This window comes from Frankliniella occidentalis, unplaced genomic scaffold (assembly GCF_000697945.3).
Source record: "Frankliniella occidentalis isolate FOCC.00 unplaced genomic scaffold, Focc_3.1 Scaffold76, whole genome shotgun sequence".
Lineage (NCBI taxonomy): Eukaryota > Metazoa > Arthropoda > Insecta > Thysanoptera > Thripidae > Frankliniella > Frankliniella occidentalis.
The window spans coordinates 947632-961361 of record NW_026267206.1 but is presented as its reverse complement, the minus strand read 5'-3'; the positions used below and the strand labels follow the sequence as shown (position 1 = coordinate 961361).

The window sequence follows — 13730 nt, the reverse complement described above, 5'->3', positions numbered from 1 at the left end:
TGGGCACCTGCAGCTGCACCACCTGCAGCTGTTTGTGCGAATCAATCCCCGCTGCGCATAATGTGGTTCAGTGGGCTGCTGGGTTAGGGCCGACCGGGCCGACGACCGGGCCGACGACTGGGCCGAGTGAAGGGGACCGACTGCATGAGGATGGTCATGCCGTCCCGAGTAGGCCACGGCGGCCGACGGCCTGCCCGGCCAGCCTGTTACGCGGCGTGTTAGAGAGAAGGCCGTATTGGTCCCCGCCTTGGCTTGCGAGGGTGACCCGCGCGCCGTCGCCACCCTCTCTCTTTCCTTTACTCTCTCTCTCTCTCTCTCTCTCTCTCTCTCTCTGTCTCTCTGTCTCTCTGTCTCTCTCTCTCTGTCTCTCTCTCTGTCTCTCGCTCCCCCTCCCTCCCACACAGCCCGGTGCACGGTGCACTTCACAGCAGGACAATACGACGGGCGAGAGGCGCAGCTCACGCGCGCTGCCGTGGTTCTCCCCGCTGGACAACACGACGACGACGAGGAGGAAAGTGTGTTGCCCTCCGGGGAGATTGGCATGCCTTTTCGCACCCTGCCGCACGCCTGCCCGCTTGTATTGCGACAACCGACACGACGGCTCCACACACCCCCTCGGCAGCCGATATAGAAAGGCTAATCCAGGCTGCAGTGAGGTGTGAGCGCGCGCGTGTGAGTGTGTGTGTGTGAGTGTGCGAGCGCGCGTGTGTAATGCCAATGATATGGGAGGGGAACCAGTTTGCCGCGTCGCAATTTCTCATAGTCTCATCGCATTATGTGAGGAACGCCGCCGCCGCCCGGTCGTCGTTCTTGAGGGAGGAGAGGGCGCGGCGCGCGCGCGCACGAGCTGCTCCTCCTGCTGCTGGAATAACTGGTCATAAACGAACCCGTCCGCTGCTACGGCGGTGGTGGCGGCGTCAGCTCGATATCGTGTTGTGGTGGTGGTTGTTATTATTCAAAAACGGCTCGTTCAAATACCAAGCGGTTTTCCCGCGCTCTCCATTTCATTTGATGGGGTTGGGTAAGCGGGGACGACGCCTCCTGCTAGCTGCCTCGCTCCTCATATTGAGGCAGGTCACGCGGAAGCAGCAGGTGACGTGAGGTTATGTTTGTCGGCGCCGCAGGTGGTCAGCCCGGGCCCGCTGGAGCAGCAGCAGCAGCGGCGGCAGAGCAGCCAACGGCCGCGTGTCACGCCGCGTGTCGTCCACGCTCCACGCTTTCCCACCCGATGAGCTGGACGAGATGGAGAAGATGATGATGATAACATTTTGCCGCGAAAGTGACACATTTGTCCCGGTGCCAACTTGTTCCCCCCCTGCATCTTTTCGCGCGGCGGCGCCAAGAGAGAAGAAGGAAGGAGGCGATGATTTGGACGGGGAGGGGAGCAGCAGCAGCGGAAGGGTTAAACCCGCGCCGCCGTCGGCGCCGCCCGTTGCGAAATGTGACGAGCTTCCTGTCGCCTCATCGTCTCGGAGCACGTCAAGCTAACCGACCCGACCCGCCCAACCCGTGCCAATAAGCGGCGACGAATTCTTTTGAGCGGGCCGTGATGATGAACCCCGGGCCGGGCCCGGCCGGCTGGCCTGGCTTATCGCATATTTATGAATCGTCGTCGTCCCGCTGCTGCTGCCGCTGGCGGAGCGGCGGGGCAGTGTTGCGTTTGCAAGGAGGAGGGAATCCGATGCCACCTCCCCTTGCCCAATATGTCGGATTATACGAACGCGATGCCCCTGCTCCGACGACAGATATCGCACGGAATCGGGACATAGGGCCGTTGGGGAAACAAATTTGTGACGTGAACAGAACACCCTCCTGCCGCGCCTAGTTTTCAAGTTCCACACAAGTTCCTGAAAGAGCTTTCTGCCTTTCGAAAGGAGCCAGAGGTAGTTTTGTGCCGTCCTAATACGTCATTCGTCATGGGGGATACACCAGGCAGTGACGTGTCACTTGCGCTTGCCCCAGTGCCGGTCAGTGCCCGTCTGGGTGTATCAGAGTCGCCTCCGCGTGCTGCAGATACTAGATGGTGCTTCGGGATCGCTTCGTTTCATGAATGAGGATGAGGATAAGTGAGGAAGGAGGAGGAGGATGAGGAGGAGGATGACGTATCCAAACGGGCGGCGAGGCGCGGGCGCCCCATTGTTGCGCGCTGCCCTTAACCCTCCCCGGAGCCAGGAGCCGGAGCACCCGGAGGACGCCACAATGCCGGCCGGAGCGGGGGATTAGAGCGAGATTGCGCCGGGCTGGAGCTGCCGGAGCACAAGTCCGTTCAGCGCCCTCGTGGCCGTCTCCGTCTCCGTCGCTCCCGAACACCGGCGCCCTCGAGTGCGAGCAGGACGGCGACGACGAGGACGACGGCGACGGCGCCCCGCTCTGGTCGGTGCAATCGCGTTAGCCCGGTCCAGAGGGTTGGCGCCGCCGGCGCGGCATGTAAGGATCCACCCAGGACTTTCTCTTTCGGAAGCAGCGGGAAAAGCGAGTGGTATTGTGAGTGGCGGATTAGCTGTCGTAGAGACAATCGACCGGCAGACAGCTGACCCAACTGATTGCACAGTTTCATCGGTGCACACACTGGGGATCCACAAGAACCCAAGGTAGCCATTTACTCGTCCTCATGGTGATTCACTCATCTGCAGGTGTGTGAACCTATTTATACTCACCTACGGGATTGCGACATTCGTACGCTTCATTTTCAGTGCGGATTCGTCACTTATGGAACAAATATAAAATGCAAAAACGCCGTCTGAACCCGGAGGTCCGGCTGGGTCCGTATGGTCCGGCGGCTGCGAGCGCCGCGCGAATGCTTATGCTGTTAAACGAGCGTGACACTGGGGCCTTGTGCGTCACGCTTCAACACGCTCGAGACGTAACGCTGCCGATCGTTACAGCGGGCTGCCACCGCGAGCGCCTCGGCGACGAAAGCCTCTCTCGCGCGGTGACTGTTTTTCCCCTTTCTTCTTCGATCGCGCGCGTTCTTTTCATTTAAAACGCCAAAGCAAAGCAGCCGAGAGGGAACGCGAACCTAAAGTCATAAAAGTAGTGCGCATAAACGTAACGTTCACCTCTCGGCCCCGCGCGCGTTCTTTTCCACCGCGCTGTTGTATTTTCCCGCCCTGGCACAGCCAATCGTAGCCGTTGCTTTCGCCACCTTTCCCACCCAGGGGATGCGCGCGGCGCGCTGTGGCACACTCCTCCTCCTCCTCCTGACTCCCTCGGCCGGGTGGGCGGCACGGGCGAGGTGCGGCAATAACACTTGTCGGCTAAAAGTCTTCGGCGCGCCTGTCCGGCCCGCGAGTGCGGTGCGCGGCCATAAGAGAGGTGCTATCGGCGCGGCCATCGGCCTGAGGGGCCGGCCCGGCCCGGCCCGGGGCCGCGAGGTGTCGGCTCTGGCGTTGCGCATCGGCCGCGCCACGCGTTGCACCGCAACGAGTAGTAGTAGTAGTGACCCGGCGTGAACTAGTTTCCTGTGAGCTCAGCGGCGGAGCATCGGCAGCAAGACGAACCGAACCGAACCTGACCTAACCTCTCGCTCTCTTGTTTGTTCGTTGTTGCAGTTCCGGTTCCCGGACGATCCCCGGTTCGACCCGCGCCTGCACCAGCTGTCGCCGCAGCAGCAGTCGCAGATCCTCGAGGACATCCGCCAGCACCACCGCTTCCACCAGCAGCAGCTGCAGCTGCAGCCCCAGCTGCAGCCGCTGCCGCAGCCCGCGCCGCAGCCGCAGCACAGGCCGCTGCGCCCGCGCCCGCCGCGACCGGAGTACACTCAGCAGCTGCACCGGCCCGCGCTGCGGCCAGAGTCGCACCAGGAGCAGTTCAACGTGATCCCCAGGCAGCCGCCGCCCTTCCGCTTCCAGAGCGACGTCGAGCAGCCCAACACGTACAAGATCACGCTCTCTAACGCCGACAAGCCGACCGTCAACTTCCTACCGCCTCCGGGACAGGGACTCGCCCCGGTGCAGCCCGTGCTCTTCGTGCAGCAGCAGCAGCTCGACGACGCCGCTCTCCTGTCGTTCCCTCAGCACTTCGGCGGCGGTCTGGCTCTTTCCGACCAGCCTCTTCGCGAGCAGCCTCTACGAGAACAGCCTCTCCGCGAGCCGCCACTACGAGAGCAGCCACTTCGGGAACAGCCGCTTCGAGAACAGCCGCTTCGAGAACAGCCGCTTCGAGAACAGCCGCTTCGAGAACAGCCTCTTCGAGAACAGCCCCTACGAGAACAACCCCTACGAGAACAACCCCTTCGGGAACAACCCCTTCGTGAGCAGCCTCTGCGAGAACAACCCCTCCGCGAGCAATCCTACCGACAGCCGCCCAAACACGACCCACTGTTCATCAACCCCGCGCCCGTACCCCAGCGCCCCAGCGCCCCCAAGGAGCACGACGCTCCCCGGTACAGCTCGGCCGAGTACGCCAAGGAGAACACGATCGCCACGTCGTCGCAGAACTACTTCTCGCAGAGCTTCAACAACCACAACAACCAGAACAAGCAGCCCAACAAGATTGACCCGCTGCTCAGTAACCACCAGACGACCCCCGACTACTTTGAGCCGGCTGTGACCCCCTTCCCGCCGTCCAGGACGCAGCCGCCCCGGTCGGAGGTGATCCACGACCTGCCGATCATCCCCGTCACCAGGCCCCAGGTCGTCACCGAGGCACCGAAGGTGCACAGCTCCGGACAGAATAAACCTCTGTACTTCGGCGACCGCAAACAGCCCAAGCTGGGACCCACCCTGCTGCCGACCTTGCCCAAGATCAAGTTCCCGAAGGAGCTCGAGGAAGAGTACTCGCTGGTGAGCGTCAAGCACCTCAACGAGGCCGTGTCCGAGGCGGAGCAGGCGCGCAGCACCGAGCGACCCCGCAACGCCAAGATCCGGTTGGAGAACCACCTTCTGCAGTACGGGCAGGGGGAGACCGTGCAGACCACCACCAGCGACTACTCGTCCGCCATCCACATCCAGGAGGACAGGAAGCAGCTCCTCGACCAGATCACCAAGGCCCACCAGTCGGAGCAGGCCACACGGCCGCCGCGGCCGCGCAAGACCACCAAGCCCCCCAAGGAGATCATCGAGATCACCTACCAGCAGAAGCCCAGCACGCCCCGGCCGGTGACCAAGTCCACCCCGAAGGTCAAGACGGACGACATCGTGCACCCGCCAGACCTCCAGGAGCAGCTGCTCAAGCAGCTCCAGGAGCAGTTCAGCCAGCGCAAGGACTTGATCCAGCAGCTCAAGCTGGACCCGGAGGCCGGCGTGCTGCCCTCCAACATCCTGACCTCCACGGACCTCCTCCCGAAGAACGCCACCGGCCCCATCATCACCTCCGGCGGCCAGAAGTACCAGGTGATCCAGCTCCCCGCCAAGGAGGCCCAGGCCCTGCTCGCCAAGCAAAAGGCGGGCATCCCACCCAAGGTAACAACCGCCACCCCGACGACAACGCCCAAGCCCCCCAAGAAGGTCATCGACGAGCTCACCAGGGGCGTCATCCCCCACGGCGCCGACTTCGAGATCATCCGCAAGACGGAGGACGGGCGGCTGGAGTCGGTGCGGGGCGTGCCCTCGTCGTCGCCCGACAAGAAGGTGACCTTCGTGCTGCTCGAGGAGCAGCAGGACGGCTCGTACAAGGTGCAGGGCGTGCGCGGGAACGAGGCCAGCAAGGAGAACGGCGGCGAGGAGGTGGACTCCATCCTGAAGAAGATCAAGGCGGGTGAGATCGAACTGCCGCCGCCGTCCCGGGACAACAACGTGGCCAAGAGGACCACGGCAGCGCCGCCCGTCAGGAGCTCGTCCACGGACTCGTACGCCTCGCCGTCGGCGCCGACGTACGGCTCGTCGACCACAGCCAGCACCCCGACGACCAGCTACAGCGACCCCGTCACCAACAACATCAAGGTGTACGTCAACAGCGGCTCCGGCGACCTGTCCAGCCCCAACAACATCTACAGCACCGCCACCCCGGACGACTTCCCCTACTCGTCGTCAACGTCCAGACCGACGTACTCCTCCGTGCCGACGTCACCCGCACCACCGTCGACCGTTTACGACACGTACTCGCCGACGGTCTCCAACACTACGGACTACGTGACGGCCGGGCAGTCGTACTACAACACTGACGCCGTGCCCGCCACGCACAGCAGCCCGCGACCCAACTCCTACTTCACGGAGCCGACGACCAACCCCGAGGCCAACTGGCAAGTGTCGGCGTCGTCCTCGCCGTCGTACCCGAGCCCCAGCTCCATCCCGAACGTGAGCCCCAGCTCTATCCCCGTCCCCAGCTCGACGCCCAGCCCCGCGCCCTCCAACTACTACTCCCCCACGCAGCAGTTCCTGCCCACCGTCACGCCCATCCCGGACAACGCGCTGCCCTCCTCGACGGCCGAGCCCGGCCCGTACTCGGTGGAGCCCCAGCTCCAGCAGAAGGACCAGTACAACCCGGAGACCCACTTCCCGAGCTACCCGGACCCGACGACCTCGTACTACGACAGGGACACGGACGAGCCCTCGGATAAGAACCACCGCTCTCTCTACAGCAGCGTCAACCACAATAAGTACGCGAACGTGTCTGCCATCCGGGTGGCGGACAGGGCGCCCGACTCGCTCATCGACACCCTCAAGCGCAACGGCCTGCACGCCATGGCGCGCTTCCTGCGGCAGTCCGGGCTCGACAGCATCCTCAACGACACGGGTAAGATGCCGCACTGCTAAATAGAACGTACCAACTTTCTTCAACTAAACACGGAAACTGTTTTACTTTTTAGTTTTGTGTAAAAGTGTAAGAAAATATGCATCAGGAAACTGTCCAATAAGAGGAACAAGAAGAAGGTCGACCTCAGGTCAGGATGTGGCGTGTGGCGCAGCGTCGTTCCTAAACAAACCAGAACGCAGATGACCATACTGTGTTTTGCCCCGCGAGTCGATGTATGTTCATCGGCTTTCAAACCAAGTTTTGTAGAATTTGTGAAAGAAACGGGTCTAGATTACATGGCTAGAGCAGTTTTTAGTTAAATAGTGGTTCTGCTAATTTCGGCCTTGAAAAGTAAGTTTACACAATGTTCGAAACCATTCCGGTGTCGTTTTTGAGGTTAGTGTACGGACACATTGGTACAATTTGTTTTTCTTAACGACAATATCTTAACTGTCTAAATAAACCTTGGTAAATGTGACACCAAAAAGCCAGATGCATAGGCCCGTCCAAAACTGTTTGGAATCTTATGACACGCGAACCTAACCTCAGCTAGACTGTCGTTACGCCAGGTCGACCTCGCGGGATTGATCAATCCCGCCAGTGCTACCTTTTGGGTTCCTCTTGTCAGGCAGCTTCCCGATGGAACCTTTGCCTCTTCACCTGAAGCAAGCTCGCCGTCGACCATTGTTTTTCCCTTTCCATGTGTTGCAGGCCCGTACACGGTGTTCATCCCCACGGACCGCGCCTTCAAGACCCTCCTCGTGCAGCTGGGAGGCCCCGACCGCGCCGAGGAGAAGTTCCGGGAGAACCCGCGACTGCTCAGCGGGGTACGTATGTCACTCTGTGAGAGGCGAGTGGTCCCCCCCAAACGCGGCCGGCGGGATGCTCGCGCTCCTCCTCAAGGACGCCGTCGTCGGCACCGGTGGTGGCCGGGGGGCGCGGCCGGGTGGTGGCATAACCTAATGATGGGAACGCGACGGCCCGGGGAGTCGTCGCCATGGCTGCAGCCGCTTTGGTCCGCGTCGCGTCGCCCCTGCCGGGCCCCGCCCCTCCCCGTCCCGCCCCGCCGCGGGTATCGCTGGTCACGCCGCGGCCGCCGCTCCGCGTGGAAATCAGTAGTTGCGAGTGAGACGGCGGCGGTCTGAATCCCGCCAGTCCTATAATTTTATTTTGCCATCCTCGACCGCTACCGCGCCGGGCCAGGCGGCGTGGTGACGCAGCTTGCCATTGCCTCGTAGTAGTTCAGTTGGGTGGAGAGTACTCAATTTTGAAGGTGTTGTGGGTGTAATTTTTCCCGCGGTTGGTCCTTTTATTTCTAGTTTGAGGGTTATTGGTGGCAGCTGGTTAAGGTGCCGTGATAAAGTTATTCCACCAAGCTGTTACCAACGTTTTTGTCGGTATGGACGTCTCATGTGAAAAGTTACCCCCACCCGTTACAAAAGTAAATAACGCTATTTTTGCACGGCCTCTCCAACCCAGAAAAAAATATTTTTTTGTTTCAAGTACATTTCGGACTAAAAGTGACCCAAGATTTATTTATTTTTGTGTAGAGTAGGAAAATTTTGTTAATCGACTGGTAATATCATCTTCGCGTCAAGAGTTAAAATTGATCTCGGGTCAAAATGTACTTGAAGTAACAACACATTTTTGCGAGCGGGAGTGCCGTGCCGCGGCACGAGAGGGCGGCCCGCCTCCCCTCGGGGGGCCGTTGCCACTGTGTACCGCGCGGCAGCTGGACGAACCATTCAGCTCAATAACAACGGCAGCGGCCAGCGCCGCCGCCAAAGACCAAAACGGTCTATCTGAGTCGCGCGCAGTAGTGTTATGAAAGTACAATAGTAGCGGCCGTACCGCCGCCGGCCCTCTCGCGGGACGCGTAAAGATCCAATTTATCGCCCTTTCTCTTGGCATTGGACCTATCGCCGGGCGCGGGCCGTGTGCCCGGGCTCTGCCAGGCCAGCAGAGCGCCGGCAGCGGCCCTTTTACAACCACCGCGCGCATGCAGCCCGGGATGATCGTGAGAGAACACTCACTCACTCACTACTCACTCTCACTCGTCCTCTCCTTGAGCCCGCCGCGAGTGGGTGTCCCCGCGGCGGCAGCTGCGGGGCCCGTATGCTATGCCAGCGCAACAAAGTACGCGGCCAGCTTTAGCCTAACAAGGATTCGTAAGGGATGAGGTGCTTCTTTTCTGGCTCTATCTAGCGGAGTTCTGCAAGCGATAGGAACTTCAGCGTGTGTACACTCAGGAAAGTATGCGTTTTTGGATCATGCAAAATTTCCTTGCCCTTGACTTGTAAACCTGTGATTAATCCAAGATGATTGCAATTTGCATCAATTCCACACCTAGAAAAAAATAGTTTCTTGTTTCAAGAGCACAAGATAAAATTCACCCTTGAAACCAGTTAACATTGTGTTTGGAATAAGATTTTTCACTTATCCGAGAGATAAGATCAGATTGTTTCAAGAGTAAACTGTATATGTGTCAGCGCAAAACAAGAAGAAATTTACTTGAAACAAGAAACAGTTTTTCTGGGTGCACTTGTAGAATTCGCGGAGGAAGTACAGCTACAAGAACATTTTGCTTGATGCAAAGACGGGCTTATCTGGGGTGATGATTCAGTTACCCCAGCTCCCGGCAGGAAAACATTACCCTTGTTGTAATGTGACCGTCGTGTATCACGTTGATCATCGAAACATTCTGAGTTCATATCAATAAATATAAAGCGTGTCCCGCTTAATAACAATAGCCCTCACCTTAAAACTGACGCAATAACCTGAATGAGTGCGCCCCCCTGCGGGGCAGAGGTACTGCACTGCACCCGCCTGCAGTCGTGGGAACGAGGACCTCTGGCGGCGCTGTGCGCTATGCGGTCTACTATGTTAATTCCTCCTCATATACTCGCTCCGCTTCTCTGACGCGCGCCTTGCCCTCTCCTCTCTTTGCCCCGTCCAGCTGCTGCTGCACCACGTGATCCCCGGCGCCTTCAGGTTGGCGGCGCTCCAGGACGAGATGACGGGCGTGTCGCTGGCCGGGACGCAGCTCCGTGTCAACACCTACACGTCGCAGGACGACGAGTGGAACGACGTCCAGGTGCGTACAAGCCCCACGAGCGACTGCCTTATCGCCCCGGAGAGGGCGGACACCGGACAGGTCCCCGGAAGTCGTCGCGGGCGCTATGGGCATTGTGTCCCGGCCTCTTGGCAAGCGGCCCTCGCATAGCCCTTGCTGCTGCTGCCCGAGAGAGAAATATCGAGCGCCGCGGTGGCGGTGCACTGCTGCTGCTGCTTCGCGGTGTCGGAGGCGGATCGCGGATATTAGCTGGTTTATCGTGCGCCTCTGAGCGGGTAATTCCTCATACACCGCTCGGCCGAAGGAGTCGTACCGTACGGCGGCGCACGATGACGTAAAGGGAACGAACCTCCCTCCCTCCCTCCCTCCCTCCCTCCATTATACACGATGACGGTCTCGTTCCTCGCTGGTTTTGCAGGTCGTCACCATCAACGGCGCCCAGGTGCTGCAGGAGCTCAGCGACCTGTCCATCCCGCAGGGCGTGGCGCACGCCGTCGACAGGGTCATGTTCCCGCTGCCCGTCGGCGACCTGGTCCAGACCATGACCGCCGACAAGGACAGGCGCTTCGGCACCTTCCTGCGAGCCGTGCGAGCCTCGGGGCTCTCCGACATGCTTACAGGTGAGAGCAGTAGAATCAGCAAGTGGGAGACACAACTTTCAAGAAAATGTATCCTAAACAGAGTGACATTTTAATTAACTTTTTTATAGACTTAAAGTTTTATGGAAATTTCGTTCCAATCTTTATGCAGCAACAAACCTCAAAGCTTTTGATTTTTATAGTCAACTTTCCTGTGAAAATTTGTTGGTCTACATACTATCACTATCCTAGCAGGCAGGAAGCGCGCGCAGCCCGTGTGGCGTTTACTGCGGCTGAACAGTCGAGCCGGGAGGCCCCAGCACGCTTTCCTTGCATTACTACCAGTGCGTTCACACACACACACACACACGCACACACACACGCACACGCACACGTACGGGTGGCCTCCAGCTCCAGCCAGCAAACCCACCGCGCGCCTCTGTTATCACCCAAACGCTGTTTGCTCCTCTCGGTGTACCTCCAGGCGATAAGAAGAGATAGATATGGCGAGAGAGATGGAGAGAGAGAGAGAGAGAGAGAGAGAGAGAGAAAAAGAGCAAAAGAGAAGGTAGAGAGAAAAGGGGAGATAAGGACCACACCACGGGCGCGCGAGCGAAACGGGTGACGAAAAGTCTCACCCAGCGCCGCCTGCTCCCCCGTCCCACGGCCTGCCGTGCCGCGTGTAGTGCAGCGGCGGTCGCCTTGTGAACTCTTTCTCGTTACGGTAACGAGAACGTTTTAACTACTACACCACCACCGCCACAGCGGCGGCGCGCCGCGCCGCGCCCGCCTATATGGGCGCCCATGGACCACACCTCTGGCTTGTACTGGATGCTGCCGCGGAGTGACTTCTGGAACCAGCCCGGAGAGATACTTCAAGAGGCTGATTATGAGTTGTATATACTTCACACTTCGCGTGGAGTGGGCTGGAGTTGACTCTCTGCGAGCTCATGGAGAAACGCGGAGAGTGCTGGAGCGAGCCACGTCGTCGGTGAGGTGCTGGAGAGACACATACCCAGCAGAGGCTGCTGGGCACAAGCCTCCCAAAGGTTTGCTGGAACGTTTAAAAAAGGACGCACGAAGGACACTTTTGTAATATGTCAGTCGCGGGTCACCTCTCCCCCAACGCGAAGTTGAAACCATTTGCTGCCAAGGAAATTTTCGTCTGATAATCCAAGGCAACCCGCTTGAATTTCAGTCCTAAAATTCCAAGGCTTTTCCTTGGAAGCAAATGGTTTCACGGCAGATTCTCGGATTTCAAGGGTCGATCTGGAGTAGTAAGTATCCAACCGTCCTTGAAATTCAATAAATAGTTTTGAAATCCAAGATTTTTTTTTATTACCGTGAAGTTCAATGCAATGCACTCGTGAGAATCAAGTACATAAAAAATTTACTAAAACAATTGAGAACACGTGATTTTGGGGGTGTCGGAGTGATCTAGTGGAGAAGCTGCTAGAGAAGTAAGTAGTTAGTCGCCTTATTGGTGTTGGCGGGAAGCTGGTCTGGAGCAGAGGAAGCTCGCCCTGCCTCTGCCTCGCGTATATTCCATGTGCCGCTGCGTGTCGGCCGGTAGCCGGGGAGCGTTAGCTAATGTCTCACTCATTGCTCAGTTATCGGTCGGGGCGGGGCGGGGTGGGGCGGGGCGGCCCGTCGTGTTGCAGCAGTTAGCCAGGTGTTGAGCCTCTCCGTGTGCTGTGCTGCTGCGCTGCTGTGCGGCCATACCGACACTGTCGACCAGGAAACAATAAGAAGAACGCTGCTGTGCATGGGATGCGCCATGTTCCTCTCACGATGAAATTAGCAATTTTGTTTTTAGGCACACTATAAAAAATGAGTGGAATTTAACCCGCCCAGTGGACTAGCTACTTTGCCTACCGGTCTTGCAAAGTTGATTTGATGACCCAGTGGGCATGCATTGCCCATATGCACGCCCAACGGGTGGGTTTATTTTCGTACCCAAACTTGCGGATTTAACAACCCACTCTCGAAATTTGCACAGTGGGCATGTGATTCTCCTCTACGTGCCCACGAGTTGTAAATTCACGCGCTCACACATGCGAATTTCCAGCGACAGCTTGGCAAGTTTACCACCTTTGGGCAAGTAGAGGGGCCATTGCATGCCCACGGAGGGGGAAAAAACTTGTAATTTTTCTTAATTCTAGTATTAAAACGATGACACGAGGTTGTGTACATTCAATAAGAAACGGGGAATTTACTAGACAGTAGATATTAGTCAGGACTTGTTACTTCAAAGCGAAGAGGTCTGCGGCTCGAACTGAGGCACAACATGGGTTGCTGACGCTCCTCTACCTGTGAGTTCACCGTAGCCTAGTGGTCAAGGATGTGGCGCAGCAACCCAGAGGTCCGAGGTTCGAGTCCAGGTAACAGCAAAGGTAAAAGAATTTGATTTAATGTGCGTTAATATATCTGTTAGAATTGAACGTTCAGTTGGATGGAGGGAGAAGTCCGAGCCGGGAAAATTCGGCTCGGGTAATTACTTTGCCCAGAGTTTGCATTTTTCCCCACCCATGGGCTTGGCAACCCCACACAACAACCCCTGGGCAGGCAGAGTGTCTTTGCTTGCCCACGGTGGTAAAATTGAAAGTTGGGCATGCGGGTCCGCCCCTCACGACCAAAGGGCGGGTCATTTCACTCGTCCTTCGGGTTGGTGTATCTGCACTCCCTTTGGGTCCTGACTTTTACCCGCCCTGGACTTCATGTGTGGTGTTGCCAAGCCCACGGTGGGCAAAATCGCACTTATTTTTTTTACAGTGCACTGACTACTTTCAATAGTGAAAAATGGTGTCGTCACCGTTGTTGTCGCTGATGTTGTTGATGTTTCCGCCGTAGTTGCTGAGCCAGTGCCTTAACCCCTTCAGCCTCCGCTGATGATGGGCGTCAGTTTTATAGATCGAATCTATGGCCGGCGACCATTACCACGATCGCTTGTGGCCGGCGGCTGCCGTTGGCGGGACATTACCGCCGCCGACTGCCGGACGCTGCTGGCCGGTCGGCGCCGCCCCGCCGCAGGGCTCCCCCCGGCTGGGCTGGAGAGCACTTCTAAACTCAATAGTGTCTCATTTTCGCGGCAACGGCGCGCGGCCGCCGTGGCAACACCACCACTACTTCCGGTTTGACCAGACGAGCCGCCGTCGGACGCGCCACCATCAAATCAGTCAACGCGGCGCGAGGGACGCGGGAGAACGGTTCCGAATTAGGATATCGGTGGTAATCCCCCCCCCCCCTTTCCCCGGCCCGGCAGGCAACTTCCATTGTGTGGGCTTGAAATTGAGATCGACCATTTCCTCGTGGAAGACACCCGGCAGGACATAAAAATCGAAATTGGAGCGTCCCACCGCGCACCGCACTCCTGGTCGTCTTCGCGCTTTTGCACTCGAGTCCAG

At 58.3% G+C, this 13730-nt stretch overlaps 1 protein-coding gene across 1 annotated transcript in view; it reads left to right on the top strand.

Annotated features, from left to right (window-relative positions):
* The window catches only part of LOC113206901 (uncharacterized), an 86089-nt gene that overhangs the window by 63672 nt on the left and 8687 nt on the right, over nucleotides 1-13730 (top strand). The window contains exons 2-5 of the mRNA XM_052268757.1: nucleotides 3552-6675; nucleotides 7387-7502; nucleotides 9632-9769; nucleotides 10167-10368. Coding sequence (XP_052124717.1) covers nucleotides 3552-6675; nucleotides 7387-7502; nucleotides 9632-9769; nucleotides 10167-10368 — 3580 coding nt within the window. The remainder of the gene's footprint in view (nucleotides 1-3551; nucleotides 6676-7386; nucleotides 7503-9631; nucleotides 9770-10166; nucleotides 10369-13730) is intronic.